We start from the raw sequence: 17,391 nt of genomic DNA, 5'->3' as shown, positions 1-17,391 counted from the left end.
ATTGAAGGAGAATATTTTCAGCGAGTTACCTCGGTTGTGTTTCAGCGTAAGTGGCGCTCTTCTTCTTCTGGTCTTTATTTTAGCAGTAAGGTAGCAAAGCTGCGCTCTTCTTCGTAGACATTGAGTTTGGCTGCAGCTGCACACAGTTGCAGGAAACTCCTACAGGAAACTGGTGGAGCTACGCAGAGAACCACGCCGTTCAAAAGCCTTGTTTGGATTCATGTTTTTATAATCTACACAGCAGAGAAATACTGAGGTCCGGACCTTGGTGTCCTCAGTGGGAGCTGCGGCCCTGCTCCTCATCGCCTATAATAGATCGTTCTTTTAGAAAGTGTTAGGAACAAAGTTGTTTACTTTTAACGGTACCACCTATGGAGCTACGTCCTGAGGTGACGGCTTAATAAACAGTGTCATTAATCAGGTTAAATATCTTCTTTAACCTGATTAATGAGCCATTATTGAAATAAAAGCCACTGTTTCTGGAATGTATAATTAGTTTTGTACGATTAAGCCACGTGTCTCGGGATTCACAGCCACAGATCCGTTTCATGAATGTAAGATTTTTGTTCAAATTCTTGGACGTCAGAGAATTAAAACATTAATGCAGTTTCATGCCGACTATGACGAACGGTGCAGAGGTCAGTCCTGAAAAATTAACCATCTTTGCTTGAAAGGTGAATTAAACATGATGTGTGACACAGAAGCTTTGATTCAGTTGATTATCAGTCTTTATATACTTATATATGCTGGCTTATATCAGTGAAATACTTCGTTGCACCCATTTAATAAAAACAAGAAAACATCATTTTTCTCCCTTTAAGTTTTTTTTTAGGAAGTCTGAACTCTACTGTTCATCAGGAAGGGTCTGAATTTTGTTCAAAACTAAAATAGACACTTTGATTTCCATCACCAAGCCTTAACACTTTTTAAATAAAATATAGATCCTGGAATTTCAGCTGTGCAGTGATGAGATAAAACTTTAATACGAACAGTTCCTTTAAATCCGTCTGAGCTTGTTTGCTTTATGTCTAAATAAGCAGCTTTGTTTTCTGTAATATATATATATATATATATATATATATATAAATCTGACCAGACTTAATAGCATATATACATAATTTTTAGCATATCTCAAACCTGAACTGCATAATATTAATAATAAAAATGATGATTCAATGGTCACAAATTTATGTTTTTTATTACCTGACTGCTCCTGCATACTTTGCACTATTTTCACCATTTATACATCAAAACGTTCAGCTCATTCAAGAGATTGGTGCTTTGACTTTTGGTTTTTGTAACTTTTACACTTTTCAAACTATTTAAACTTTATTTATGACTATTTTCCTCATATGAATACATTGAGAGCTCTTCTAGTTTCAACAAACAAACTTTCTCTAATGTCGTCTTCTTATGCTACGTTTAGCTTTTAGCTATTTTTTTTTCTGCTTTCAGCGTGTATTTCCTGCTTTAAGCTGACCTTTTGCTACTTTTACCATTTCCATTCTGAGCGTGTGAGCAGGAGATGATTGTTAAATAATTGTTTTTCTTTTTTAAATAATACCATACTGTACAGGAGGGAAGCTGTTGCAGAGATGGACACATGCATGTGGAATTCTGCTTATTATTATATTATTATTTTAAGTGCAAACCTGCCACCTTTCTTTTCTTTCAGTGGTCTGGTGGCCATAAAGTTCTGGCTCATCACCAGTTCATGGTCATGGAGTAGCTGTGAACAGTGCAGCATGGGTTGCCATGGTTTCCACATTACTTGCTCTGTATGTAATGACCAAAAAACCATTTTGGACCAATAAATAGAGAAAACAGCGATGTGCAGAAAGCAGAGGACTCAGCTGCCAATCTGAAGCTGCTTTTGTGCATCCAGAAAAAAGAAAGCAGATTTTTTTTTTTTTTTTGATGGACGAGACGTATTCAGCATGCCGCTCGGGTCGCTCCACGTATTTAATCATTCCACAGTATTTATCAGCTGATGTTCTTTGATATTTTGTGGTAGCGGAACAAATGGCAATTGCCTTTTTTTGAGACGTGCTGACATTTCAGTAAGTACCACACCATTACCTGTAGAAAAATCTCAAAGGTAGAGTCACAGGAGACAAGATGAGCACAGGGACCCTGTTAGGTTTGGTGTTCGGTATGAAGAAGTTTGATTTATCTGGGTCCTTTGGCTTCTTCCAGTGGTCTAACATAAAGCAGGGCTGTAATTTTTATTTGGTTGTAATTGTGAGTTTCAGCATTCAAACTGAGTCTCCTTGGGCCTCATTTTAACAGACAAAATCCTTCCACCACGGTGCTTTAAGGCTGTCGGAAGGGAAGACGTTGATTTATTAAAGCCAGTCGAGATAATTAGCTTAATGCAGGGGTATTCAACCCTGGTCCTGAAGAGCCACTATCCTGCATGTTTTCCTTGTTCCTCTGCTCCAACACACCTGATATGAATCAATGGGTGATTAACAGGCTTCTGCAGAACATGAAGAGGTGATTTAACCTCTGAATCAGGTGTGTTGGAGCAGAGAAACAAGGAAAACCTGCAGGATAGTGGCCACCCCTGCCCTAGAAGATCTGCAACTGGAAGACTCTGGTGAAATGCAAGATTTTTTTTTAAAGATGAGTCTTGTTGCTGAAAGCCAAACACAGTTCAGACTAATATTTCTCAGCAACAACCTGAAATCTAATGCAACAAAAATAAAATAAGTAAATCTATATGGCCCTGTGATGGACTTGTGTTCTGTCCAGGGCAGGGGTGTCCAATCCTGGTCCTGGAGGGCCTCCATCCTGCATGTTTTACTTGTTCCTCTGCTCCAACACACCTGATCTGAATCAATGGTTGATTAACAGGCTTCTGCAGAACATGAAGAGGTGATTTAACCTCTGAAACAGGTGTGTTGGAGCAGAGAAACAAGGAAAACATGCAGGATAGTGGCCCTCGAGGACCAGGATTGGAGACCCCTGCTTAATGTCTGACTGAGTCTTTATCCCTTAATAGTTTAAATGTTTTTTTTTTCTGGTATGGGGCTTTCAAGCCATGACCTTCAGCATGTTCAGCAGCTGAGCTGAAAGGCAAAGTTCTCAGTTTACTCGTCCGTTTAACCTTCTAGACCCCTAAAGTCTTCTGATCGAGGTCTCCTACTCGTTCCTCACTCTCATCTGAAGACCAGAGGAGACCGTGTGTTTTCTGTCCAAGGGTCCCAGACTCTGCAGCAGTCTTCTTTTAGAAATCAGAAAGGAAGATCTGGTTTCTTCTGTGGGGTGGCCAAGCTTATCCTTAGAGATGAGATGTGAAGCTCCAACGTCCGGGAAGAGCTCAGAGCAGAGTCAGATGAGGCGGTTCATCCTACTGGAAAGGTAAAGACCCAGAACTTGCTGGAGGGTTTATACATCTTCCTCTGGACTGGGAACAACTTGGGAGGAGCTGGAGAGTGTCGATGTGGAGGGGAATGATCGGGTTTCCCTTCTGGACCTGTTGCCTCCATGACCCAACCATGGATAGGCAAGAAAATGAATGAATGTCATGTTATTTAGTCAAACTTACATAACAGTTGGCTGCAATTCAATAACAGAATGTATAACAAACTACTTTATTTATAAAGCAGTTCAAAAACAACAAGTGCTATACAATAAAATCAGAAAATACAGCAAATTACAAACACAGACCAGAGGATAGAGCACACAGATACATAATCCATAATATCTAAATATATACAATCAAACACCAGCAAAACATGTGACAATTGTTTTTTTTTTATTTAAAGATTCAGATTTTTAAAAGTTGCATACTTTTGAACAGCCCAATCTAGTTTTGGACCCAGACATTAATGACATTCTTAGACATTTCCCCCCCATGTCATTCATTTTATATTTTTACAGTTTGCATGTAGCTCAAGCAACATAAATCGGAAATTCGAACATAAGCAGAACAGTTGTTTTCTCCGCGTTTGCTACGTTTTTTTATGCCGTTTGAATTTGCAGCAGCAGGGAGAGAAGATGGAGCACCAGCAGATGTTCACACACCAGAGCAGTCTCATTAAACTAATGAACACAAACAAGTATTAATTGTCATTTTCTGAAAATGTGCACCCCATTAGGGTGACATAATTTTTTTTTTTCCCCTCCTTTGCTTCAGTGAAAAGTCAACAATGCTCATTTTCCGACCTCAATAAAACACGCAGAGCTCCACAATCACTAAAATCATGCAGGGTTTTACAGTTAGCTAAATTCAATGAATGCACCACAGCTGGGAGTTGATTCAAGTCCTGAATGAAAGGCGGATGACTGATTTGGACATCAGGTAATTTGTTTTTTTTTTGTGTGTATGTGTGTGTCTTTTCTTCTGGGGAACATTTCAATCTCATATTGCTTTAGGAAAATGTATGTAAAAGTTGGAAATTACACCTTGAATGAAACCACGTTGACAGATGAGACAAGGGAGACTAATTTCTGCAGTTTGACCTTCAGTTTCATCTAAGTGAACAGACGGAGAGCAGGCATGACTTGATTGTGCAAGATCTGTTTTTTAAACCATTAACTATTTGATTAAACTCTGCCTTTTTGTCATGAATTCAAGTATTTTTGAGTTTGTTTTTGGCTTTGGTTCTTTGTTTTTCTGTTTTTGTTATTTATTTGTTTTGTTTCTGTCATCGTTCACTTCTCCTCTGTTTATCTCGTCTTCCTGCTACGCCCATCTTCACCTGTTCCAAGTTGTAATCACTCACCTGTGCCCACTTCCCCTAATTACCTTTAGCTTTAAAACCTGGTCACTTTCTCCACTTCCTCGCCTTTTTGTATTACTTTGGATTTTTGTTATAGTTTTTTTTTTTTTTTTTGCTCTCCCATCAGTCATTTGTTTCTGTTCTTTTATTTAAAAATAAATTTTTATTTTTCCCTCAACTTTTTGATGAGTCGGCATTCTGGGTTCGCCATGCCCCGTCCTGACACTTTCAGCAAAATACCTCAGGAACTACTGAATACATTTGAATTAAACATCATTGAATGTACGGTACGTCTGCAACTCATTAACTTTTGGAGCCAATCCAATTCAAGATGGCTGCCAGAGCTAACTGGTTTTGGCTAACATAGGAATGGCTGTTATGAATTGCATGAAATTACAAGGTTTTCCATCCCTTCTCATCAAAAGATGATCTTTGTACAAAACTAAAAGATGGCGGATGATATGCATTCTTTCAAGTAATACCAGTTCTTCAATGGTTCAATTTTTGTTTGTTTGATCTGTTTTAAATCAGAACTTGGTAAATCAGAATCAGTTATTACATTTGCAGAAACAGACCGTGCTCTGATAACACACGAGACAAGGTTCTTTCACAAAACAGTCCCACAAAATGGCCGGGAAAAACCCAAAAATAAAAATCACAGATGGAGCCAGCCCCATCCTGCAGAGACGTGAGCTTTTAGATATGAAGCGACTGTCTCAGAACAAAATGAGGCATGGAGCAGAACTCAGCTGTTCTGGCATTGAATACGCGCCTTGTAATGTTTTCAAAACATGACAATTTAACTCAGTTCAGCGATTCTCTTTGTGGTTAACACATTTTTCAAACTAAATGCAAAGTTGCTGTGCGTCATCATTGGTCTTCTCTTGTAATAAACCTGTTTGTTGTTGTTTAATCCTGTGACTTGGGTGGTCACACAGACGACATGTTATCACTTCATCACATTATTGAGCCGTAAAGCCGGCTTACCTTTTTCACGTATTGACTGTGCGGCTGTGTTACTGCCTCGCTTCATGGCACAAAAGGCACATCAGGGTGGGTTGGCCTCCACCCCCGCACGGTCTCAGCCCATTCACAGATCACATAGTCTAAGTCCCAGCTTGAAGGGTTTTTGTGAAAGAGCCTAATCCATCAAACCGTCCATGATCTACCGCTTGTTCCGGAGTCGGGTCGCAGGGGCAGCAGCTTGAGAAGGGAAGCCCAAACATCTCTTTTTCCACAGCCACCTCTTTTAGGATGAGAGACCAGAAGGTCCTTCTTCCGGTTGGAGATGCCCAAACCACCTCAACGGGCTCCTCTCGATGTGGAGGAGCAGCCGTTCTGCTCAGAGTCCCTCCCGGATAATCAAACTTTTCAGCCCAGCTACCCTGCAAGGAAATCTCATTTCAACCGCCTGTATCCTCAATCTCATTCTTCTAGATGAGGGTAGTCACGTGGACTAACCGGTAAACAGAGAGCTTTGCCTTGCAGCTCAGCTCCATCTTCACCACAATAGACCGGCACAGATTTCGTAATACTGCAGAAGCTGCACCGATCTGCCCGTCAACCTCACCTTCCTTTCTTCCCTCACTTGTGAACAAGACTCCGAGATGATTAAACTCCTCCACCTGAAGGAGCTCCATATCCCCAAGAGAGAGCAGTCCGCCCTTTTCCGACTGAGGAACGTGGCCTCAGATTTGCTTCACACTCACAAGAGCTCAGAAGAGCCTAATGACTGCAGGAAACAAACAAACAAACAAACAAACATGTTGTGGCTCATATCCTGAGCGTAAAGCAGTTTCAGCTGCTGTCACTTCTTCTCTTTGTGGCGTTATCAACTCGTGCATTCATAAAAGGTTGGGTTTTTTTTCCAAGTCAGGGCTGAAACACATCAGTGAGAGGAAAAAAACAGACATAAAAGCTCCGTGTCAAGGTCTGTTTGAGGCAACAGTATTTAACGTTTAGCTCAAGTGTGTCAGATCTCCGTCTCATGGTCCTTTTTTGGATCAAGATTTTTTTTTTCTCTAAGAGATGAAAGTACAGAAGGTGATTTCAGGATTTGGTCTGGAATAAAATGAAAAAATATGACAGTGGCTTTGTTGAAAATGTTAACTCATTGGCGGTCAGCATATAACGGAGTTTATAGGAAGGAGAACAGTGTTTTTGCTGTTTGAATGCTACTTGAATGCATCATAATTATGCGCTGAGGTTTCACAGCCAGGTATTGCATAAATAAAGACCAACGAGACACAATGGAATGGAGAAAATCTAATTAGCATCATCTGTCTCCATAAGTCTGAGATAACATTTACACAACCACGGACTGCAACTGTAGCTACAGAAGAACCTTCAATATTCTAAAATTATGAATTATTATCACCTGAAAAACATTTTTCATGCAGAAGGACTGATGTTAATGTTGTTGTATATTTGTAAGTATTAAAGATAAGCTGCATAACATTATATCAGTTGAAATTTGGCTTGCTTTACATTGTGAAATACAAAAAATCTTGAAATTAGACTTAAATGTTTTATATAAAAGGATCAGTTCACATTTTCTCATCATTTCTCAGCCTCACGGCTCAGATAGAGGAAAGAAGGCACTTAATATAATAATATAATTAAAGACATTTTCAGCAAATCTGATAAAAAATCCCAACCTGTGCAACAGAATTTGTATTTTCATGAGATGAATGACATTTTCTCAAGTTTTTCAACTAAAACAAGAATTAGATCACAGAAGAGCACCTCTGCCAAGCCCATAGCGTCATTAAAAACAGTTTGATCAGCAGCAAAATTAAATCTATTGTTTCTTGTGACAACCTCAACATTTCCTGAATATTTCATCAAAATCCTTTCATTGGTTTTTGTGTAATCTTGCAAACAGACAAACGAACTAACCAACCCTACCAAAAACATTATCTCCTTGGCGGAGGTAATAATTAAAGGATTTTGTGCAGACGTTGCACAAAACAAAAGTATTTTTAGTTTACTTATGAAATTATTTGTTTCCATCTGTATCAAAGCAGTTTTGTGTGCTCTCCCTTTTTTGCAACAGTTTTGCTGCAGAAGTAGCACCTTAACGTACGTCTGCAGTTTATTTTTCTTAGTGGCTTTGATTTCACACACAATCGAACACAAATTATAAGTTATTTTCTTTTCTTGAATTGAAGGGGACCTTTTATGCACAGTGTCACTGGGTTCAGCATGTCGTGACAAGTCGACGACTTCTTTATCTTTTTAATCACACGCTTGACAGGGTCATTATTATCTCCGATATTATAGAACAATTCAATGTTTGAAGCATTTGTTCAAGCGTGATCCATAAACATTATTGGATTTCTGTGATCATCTGACTGTTTTATGCATGCGCCGTTTGTGTGGCTTATGGTGTTTTTGGCTAAATTGTTGGTTTCTTGTGTTTTTCTCTTCAGGAGCGGTGGTCATCGCCTTTGTGGTCTGCTGGCTGCCTTATCACGCTCGCCGCCTCATGTTCTGCTACGTCTCTGACTGGTCCGAGTGAGTAACGACTTTTTTTCCTTTTCTCGGTCTTTCAAGTGTGCAACCTGCAGTCTGCAGAAACAATGCAAGTCATTTCAGGAGTCATCAGGTAGATGCATTTTTAAAACAAAAAGGGCAGAGGAGTTACATCCTGCTAATTAGATTGCCTTCATTTAACATTCCTATCATTTCCCTCCTTTAGTTGCTCCTTCCATCGTTTTGTTTTTTTCTATTTGTAGTTCTTTGAAATGTTATTTCCATGATTAAATCAAACACACACCATTTCAGTGAGTTAATATTAAAGCATGAAAAGTCACTTCCATTTGCAGCAGGAAAATCAGACATTCTCAGCAAGTAAACTGCCTCAGATTTTATGAAAGCAACAGAGTTTAGAAAAGGCAGCTTACGCGGAAAAATCACAAGGTTTCTGCAGAAATTTATTGTGACTGTTACTTTGAATAGACGCTTAAACAAATTCTTTTGGTGTGAATGCTTGGCAGGATGTTTGTTTGAAACTAAAATAATAATAATATTGAATGTCGAGGCGGGGGGAGCAGGAGGCGAACCCAGAGCGCAGACTCATCTTAAATAAACAAACAAAAACTTAACTAAATACAAAGGAGGCGAGACAACAAGAGCAGCAACAGGGAAGTAGAGACGATGAACCAGCGAGGAAGTGGAGAAAGTGACCAGGCTTTAAAGCTGAGGGTAATTAGGGGAAGTGGGCACAGGTGAGCGATTACAACTAGGAACAGGTGGAGATGGGCGTGGCAGGAAGACGAGAGATAAACAGAGGAGGAGTGAATGATGACAGATCACAAGAGGCAGAAACAATACAAAGACAAAACATGAAAACAATAACCCAAAAAACAACCAAACCCAAATCCTGACAATCCTCTGTTCTGGTTAGTATGAGATTCTGTGGTTTTGACCACACAAAGTATCTTAACAGACAAAAGTCAGTGGACGCACACACCTCGCCCCCTTTTCTCAAACAATCACAACGTTGTTTCAATTATATATAGAGTTTTCCTCGCGGAAAGGCCTGCTCACAGTTCATTCTGTGCCGTACAACGATCGATGATTTGCTGTCATTGAGGCCATCAGTCGTATCCTGGCTCATGACACTGGTGACACGGAGCTCAGGCGTTGGCAGACCCATTTACTGGGGCATAAATCTGATCTGCCCCATTAAAATAGCCTAATAAAAAAGTGTACATCATAACTTTTTGATTTTATTTGAAGGTTTTGGAATGGGGACTTTACAGGATGCATACATGGTACATTAAGGGTACTTATGGGGTACATACAGAGTAATTACAGGGTACTTATGGGGTTCATAAGCGGTTATTTACAAAGTAGCTGTTTTACGATGTGCTGTGTCCCAGTATGGCTTTATGTCTATCAATGTCCCTGAGGAGAGAGGCCAGAAACATGACTGCAGTGGTGTCCAATCCTGGTCCTGGAGGGCCACTATCCTGCAAGTTTTAGTTGTTTCCCTGCTCTTCAGCAGGTCTTCAAGTGCTGCAGAAGCCTTTCCATTCAAATCAGGTGTGTTGGAGCAGAGAAACATTTAAAACATGCAGGATGGCGGCCCTCCAGGACCAGGACTGGACACCCCTGCGAGTCTAGACCAGTGGTTCCCAAACTTTTCAGCTTCAGACCCATAAAATAACAGTGACAAAGGTGTGTGACCCCATCTGTTGGCTGATTAAACATCCAATAATGCTAAAGACTATTCAATAAGGACATAACGACAACACAAACAGTCTTAACATCTATTATGCTATTTTTTTAATCAATTTATGGACTTGTATTTCAAGTTTTTGTAACAAATGTGGTGCAAACATAGTTTTTTATTGTAAGTTGATGTCTGGAGATTATCTAAGGACCCCTGCTTGGTGCTGAGTGACCCACACCGGGGTCCCAACCCCAACTTTGGGACCTCCGTCCTGTCAATCATCGCTCTAGAGGAGAAAGAGTCGAAAGTTGAAGACGACACAGAATCCCGACCAACAGACGATGGACGTGAAACAACTCATCGATGAGGAGGATGACCCTGTTGAGGTGGCAAAAAATGGCCAAGAGTCCGGAAAAACAGATAAATCATCCAAGTTTGTAAAAAGATTTATCTTATCTATCTATCTTATAAGTATAATGCTATACTTTCAGCATCTGAAAGTTAATTTTACTGATAGATCATATCTACAACTTGTTGTGTTTTGTGCAAATAGATTATGAACAAATTCATATTTGAATCAAATTATAGATAAAATTGTTTTCTTATTAGACAAAATGGATATTTGTAAATTTTATAAGTGTGCAATTATAGCTTTTAGTTCAAAACAGGACAACTTAGTGTATCCCATCTACAACACTAACTCTATGTTTGTCATAATTTCAGTTTTTGCCTGCAGCTGAGTGCATGCGGTTCCTGCAGAAACTGCACAACGTTCAACCAGGAAAGAAAACAAATTCTTTATTTTCAGCTTCTACGGACAGGGTTTGGGTTTGGTTTCATGGTTTTCTGCTCAGAATAGTCAGATTAGTCCCATATTCAGCTTGCAGATTAAATCAACATTTATTTTCCCAAATCTTGGTCATTTAAAAGCATCCGACACTCCATCCATTACACACTTTCACTAATACATTACTTCATGTTAATATTAGCTGTTTTGCCCTTCTGGAATACTGTGCATAGTTTTGTATCTGTGACCTAACTTAGAATATAACTTAAAATGAAAAGAAAACCCTTTTTTATGTTTTAGACAGGCTTCAGTGCTTCAGTGATTAGATATGACAGCAACAGTAATCATTTTTTCACTTCAGAGGGAGATAAAATGAGCCTCAGACACATTTTTTATCTCCTCCAGTAGTTTGCGCCAAAGTGTTTATTGTTTGGACAATTAAACTTCTGCGATTTTCAATTTTTGCACACCTATTATTGAAGTAGATCGCCACAAACTGGCTGTAAAAACCGCCTTAAAGACAGGAGCGTTATGAGAGCGTGTGTGTCTTTGCCGCGGCTGTAGTGGACTTGTTACTGGAAGGTGAAGAACGGTTCTCCTACCGCGGGTTTTCGCTGCAGACACTCCGGAAACAGCAGAGCAGGGAAGCAGAGGTAAAACGGTGTTAGAGACGGTTGTGAACAAAACTAACACTTCATAAAGATGTTCTGTCAACAGACAGCTGGAAAAAAGATTCAGAGCGTGCGTTATTTTTTTTTTTTCATCCAATCATTTTTGTCAAATACTTGTGAGACGGAAGACAGACGGCGGGAAGAAAGATTGGAAGGCTCAGCGTGTGACTGAGAGGCGATCGTGTTCATCTGTACAGAACCTTTAAATAATAATAATAAAAAAAAAACAGACATTTCTTGGAAACAGATTTTTTAGAAATAGCTGTTCACTTTTTAAACTCGATGAATGTGCCGGATGATCCACACAGACACGGCAGAATTTTATTTTTTAAAAATTCAAATAGTTATAGCAGAGATATTCTTCTTCCTTTTGGTTTTTTATTGACTTTTTTTAAATATATAAATAAAAAACTACATATTTTCATAGAAGAATTGGGTGGAAAAGGGCAAAACTCAATTGTTTTATACACATCATTTTAATTTCACATTTTTTTTACACAATGACCACAATGTATGAATATAAGGATGTGCTGTATTCAAACTAACAGTTTTTACTTAAATTAGCATCTGCTTGACAGCAAAAACAAACATTTTTAATATATATATATATATATATATATATATATATATATATATATATATATATATATATATAATTTATAAATCTGTTCAGACAGTAAAGGGTTAAAAGTAAACAGGAAATGCTATGATTTGCCTTTTCAGAATAAAATGCAGGATTTCCCAGTAGCGAAACTTGTTAGCAAATAAGTAGATTAATAAGAAAAAACATCCAAATTAATAAAAAATTTTTACTTATTACTATCCATAATAAATTCTAAGCGGAAAACAGCGAATCAGGTAATGTTTACCGTATTTTCCGGACTATAAGGCGCACTTAAAAACCTTCACTTATCTCAAAAAAACGACAGTGTGCCTTATAGTGTGGAAAATTCGGTACAAAAGTTTGCTGTAAATTAAAAAAAGAGGCTTCTTATTGACCAACAGGCCTCTTAACCTTTATTATAACACTCATGGTTTGTTAATTACCCTTTAATTATCTCTGCACATTTTGTTTTGCAGCTATTTTTTTTTTTTTTTTTTTTTTGGAAAACCTTTACATTTATGAGGCCATTCTCGAGCTGTTACCATCCTATATTTGTGATTTAATCACACGGAGAACTTCTGATTGTTACTCTTTGTGCTCAAATGATCAGCTCGGACTCTTTTTTTTTGTTTTTCTTTGCACAGATTTCGGGAAAAAGGGCTTTTTTTTGCGTGGAACACGTTGCAAAAAGACTGGAAACTAACTGAACTTATCTCTCTGAGCACTTTTAAGACTAGATTGAAAGCACTTGAGAAGGCGTCTTTATATTGTAACTGTTTATAATAATTATTTGTGTGGCATTTTAAATCGTGTCATTGTTACTGTCCTGTAACACCTGCTGCCTCTTGGCCGGGACTCACTTGGAAAAGAGGTTTTTTAATCTCAATGGAACTTTCCTGGCGAAATAAAGGTTAAATAAAAATAATAATAAAATAAATTTACCATTAATCCCAGTTTTTACACTCATCTCACCTTTTAAACATACATTAAAACAGTTAATGAATGAGCAGCTCTAACTCCTGAATAAAAATCTGATTTATTTTAATAACCACTGCACGGTTTGTTGTGCACGATTATCTGAGAAATTCGTTAGAAAAGACGAGGCATTTCGTAAATCTTCCCAATTTATCAACTATTTAGGTCAACAAAGCTTAACAAGAACAAGGAGCAATAAGTTGTCAGGATTGTTGACCATCCCTAATTTTAGACCTTTAACAGCTGATAAATAATCTTGACCGTGAATGGATTCTTCACACGTATCTTAGAGTCTGACGTAGTGAATTCTCCAGCCACTGTGAGCCCATTAATCCCTTAAAAATAATCCAGCTGCTTCAATTTAAAATAAGACCCCAAACATTGAGTTTTTATGCAGTTTAGCAGGAATTATTGGTATCAAAGTAGCGCAGCTTGCAGAATGGCAAACGTTTATCAAAGTCAGGTTTTAAAATGCATCTTCCTTTTAGAAAATATTACAGACCTCAAACTTTTTACTCAATATGAACTAATTTGTATAAATTTAAAATGCTGACATAAAGCTGAGCTTCTTCCAGCCCCTTCAGAAGGTTAAAATGAACCTAAACTCTCCTTCGATTTTGTCATAGTTTGGTGTTTTCAGTTTGTTGTTTTGATTATTTTCTTGTTTCGGTTTGAGTTCTTGTTTCAGTTTAGTTTTTTCCTGTTCATGTTTGTTGTCATCATCCACCTGTCCTCTGCTCAGTAGTTTTCTGGTTTCCTGTCACACCCATCTCCAGCTGTCTTCACTTCTGATCACACACCTGTTCCCACTTCTCCTCATCACCCTCTGCTTTAAAACTTGGTCTTCCTCTCCATCTCCCTACCGATTCATTGTTGCTTGTTAGATGTTATGTTGCTCTTAGTGTTGCCTTGCCTTGCCTTGCCTTGTCCCGCCTCTGTTATTGCCTGGATTTTTGTTAGAGTTTGTTTTGCTGCCACGTCAGCTTTTTGTTTTCTAGTTTTGTTATTTTACTAAATCAGTTTTTGTTTTTTGAAAATATGAGTCTGCGTCTTGGGTTCGCCACGCTCAGACCTCACCCTGACAGATTTATAATTAGACTTAATTGATTTCTCTGTATACTTCATGTTGTAGATTTTTTTTATCTGCACTTATCCTCCTCTTTTTTCTTTTCTTTAATGCCTCTCAGCACTTGTCTGATCTTATGTAAAAAAAATTTTATCCTTAATGTACTTTCCTCCTCTTGCTGTGAAGCTTAATCTCCTCCTTCATTCTCACCGACTTCAATCAGAGAGACACAATCAGTCAAAGATTTTAAATCGTCGCTGAGCGTTTCGGAGCGTACAGCAGCAACGTTTATGTAGCATGACGTTACTGTTTTTCTAAGACGGGTAAATTCATTCATTAAACTGTAAGATTCTTTTTTTTGGGGGGGTCAGTTTTTGGTGATTCTTGGAGAGATATCAGAACGTGTCTATTTTTAGCCAGCTGGAGATTAGATCTGCATGAACTTTAAAAGCCGATCTCTCTCCGAAGCATCTAATTCCAGCAAAGGAAAAAAAAAAAAAAAAGTCTTCTTCTTCTTTCTGTGGTTTTGACAGCATTAATAAAGCTGGAGGCTGGCAGGAATCCCACAGTAAAGTCTTGGAAACACTTCTTTAGTAGCTGATCTCCTTGGGGGTGGAACTGGGGAGCTTAAAAACGAGCATCATTATAGATTAAAGTGACTTAGCGCAAAGTATGAAATGAAAGGGTATCCCGAACCTTATTAAACGCTGCAGTTTGGAAGAATTTACTCCAGCAGCTTTTCCAAATATGCTGATATAAAATTCAGAAGCATGGGTCTGCAGTCAACGCAAACAAAGCACTCAGCTGAATCCTCCAAGAACCACATGGAAGCTTATCTGCAAATCTGAGATTAAATACGAACTAATACATCAAAATTGTTGAACTTCTCCATCCCATATATCTCTCCTGTGAACGTCAACATTGTTAAAATATTTCCAGTCACTTCGGCTGTTTCTGTAGTTTAAAAAAAACACGCGGTAGGTTGCATCCAGTCATATATTTTGCTTACAAATGTTTAATTTAGGGACACGTTAACCAACAAAATAAATACTGTGCAGGTTTTGTTTCTTACTTAATTAATTTTTTGGGATCGGTATTCATTACTTTGGAGGATATGCTTAGTAGTTTTAGTGAATGCAAACAGTGAATTATATGAGAGATGATGTTAAAAACTGATGATTTACTGTTTGTTGAAGCATCTGTATGAAGCCGTTCTGTAGTACTGTTTTTCCCAGTCCTGGTTCTGCTTTTCAAATGTTTCCCTGACCCAATATATTTGTTTTGAATGACTTGATCACCTCATCAGTTTGTTGTTAGGTTCTGCACAAAGCTGTTAATTACTTTTTAAATTTGAGTTCAGGTGCGTTGGAGCGGAGAAATATCTAAAACATGGGCCCGGTCCCAATACTCACACTTCCACCCTCGTGTCCTTCAAATGCACGTCCACGTTGAAGGGTTTGAGTGTGTCCCAGTTCTCTGGAGTGCTCTTTAGCCCCGCCCCCTTTGTGTACTACATCCGGCCCGCTTCCAGGCGGTTTACCCACAATTCATCGCTGCTTGTGACATTTCATTTTTTTTAAATGATCTTTATTGACAATGAAAGGGTTTTGAATTAAACGGCAGAAATATGGCGGTGGTGACAGAGCGAGCTGCGTCTGTCACGAAAAAAACAGTTTTTAAATGTAAAGTATTGAAGTAATTCTTGTTTCACTCTGCTGTACAGGTGTGAATACGATCAACAAGTCATAACAAAACACATTTGAACAGCCAAATATCTCCTGCAATGACTTCGGAAAGCAAAAATACCTAAACTGTACTTTTAAAATCGTACTGGCAGCTTCTTAAAATAGCAAAACAGCGACCGGTCCGCCATGCAGGAAGTCGCAGTTATGACGCAGAGGCACAAGTTAATGACGTAACCCATACTGTCCCAATTCTCCAATGTCTGCATGCTTGTAACCTGCGCACACACCCGTCTATGCACTTCGACTGAGTACACGCTTCATAGAGGGGCGTAGGGTGGAGGGCGAGGATTGGGACCGGGCCCAAGATGGGACTGGATGCATTTCTATAAAGTGTATTTCTTTCCCATCTGTCTTTAAATCTTCAGTGTAGATATAAATAATTCAAAAACACATTTTACGGCCTGTGTAAACCTACGATTCTCTTCAGCTCCTGTTTAATAAACTCTCTTCTTTTATTCCTAACAGAAAGTTCAGAGGTTGTGACAAGTTTGGACATTTTCAAACCCTCAGCTTCACCGCATTAACAATAAAGTGAATGGATGAGTATAGCAGACTTAAAAAAAAAAGCTTCTAGTTAATGTGTTTTTGTACACTTCATTTCTAATAGGACTATGCTTCTCTGACTGTGAAATAAGTACCATTTGTGGTACTAAAGATCCCTCTAAAGAATGTCGGAAGACATTTTGGTTTTACAAGTTAAATTACAAGCTGATTAACTGATTTGTGGTAAAAAAATTAAAGGATATAAAAAGAGAGAAGAGCTTGAACCACATTACAATCTTGGCTCCAAATGCAAACAACTCGAAAGAAAACTGCAATCAGGAATATTTTGAGAACTTTGAGAAGTGGACGGTGGTTTTATAAAAGTAGCTACTTTGGCTTAATCAGTCTCAATAAAGCTTGTTCAGCTTTCACCAGTAAACCCATGTTTACCTGAGACCTTTGTTGTTAGTTTATTGCATTAAGTGTTTCCTGTTGAAAGCAAGCATTTCCCTCTACAATCAGCAAAATACAGTAGTTGTCTCAAGCTCAACAGTAGCCTGCACAAGAAGTAAATAAATCATTTTATTTGCTATCGAGCTAGCAAAAAAAGAGCCCAGTCTGGTTGAAACGCATGGGTCATAAGTTTCAGAGGTTTATTCTTGCGAAGACGTGGTGAAGGCTGAGAGACTGCGAGCCACCTGCAAACTGGTGACAGAGAAAAGACGAGACAGGGACAGAGTAAGAATATTCAGCCATCCATTACTACAATCTATTGCTCTCCTCGGGGCTCACATGCATCCTCCCATTGCTTGGGTAATGTGCCTCTCAGTCCCCCGCTGACATATTGCCTTTTTGATGTGGGTCGCCCCACTGCCTGAATCAGGCTCTAATCTGAGCTCGGCTACCCGCTAAACACTCTGCAACTCCTTCCTCAGTCCTAAAGAGCAAGGACCCGGTGTCCTGCTCTGACGGCTGGACAAGATTTAAGCAAAGCATCCTGGTGATTCAGTCCAGACTCAAACCTCAGAACTCGAACTCTAATGTGATGCAATGATCTTGCCGTATCTTTTGCCTAAGAATAATGATTACATGGCCAACTATGAGGACTAACTCTGTGCTAAGTGCACATAGCTGTAATCAATACAAGGCAAACT

General features: G+C 38.7%; 1 protein-coding gene across 1 annotated transcript in view; it reads left to right on the top strand.

The window, feature by feature from the left end:
- The window catches only part of ntsr1 (neurotensin receptor 1 (high affinity)), a 49,269-nt gene that overhangs the window by 29,716 nt on the left and 2,162 nt on the right, over positions 1 to 17,391 (top strand). Inside the window, exon 3 of the mRNA XM_017433470.3 lies at positions 8,159 to 8,243. Coding sequence (XP_017288959.1) covers positions 8,159 to 8,243 — 85 coding nt within the window. The remainder of the gene's footprint in view (positions 1 to 8,158; positions 8,244 to 17,391) is intronic.

This window comes from Kryptolebias marmoratus, linkage group LG8, assembly GCF_001649575.2.
Source record: "Kryptolebias marmoratus isolate JLee-2015 linkage group LG8, ASM164957v2, whole genome shotgun sequence".
Lineage (NCBI taxonomy): Eukaryota > Metazoa > Chordata > Actinopteri > Cyprinodontiformes > Rivulidae > Kryptolebias > Kryptolebias marmoratus.
The sequence above is the reverse complement of the archived record's forward strand: the minus strand, read 5'-3'. Positions and strand labels throughout refer to the sequence as shown.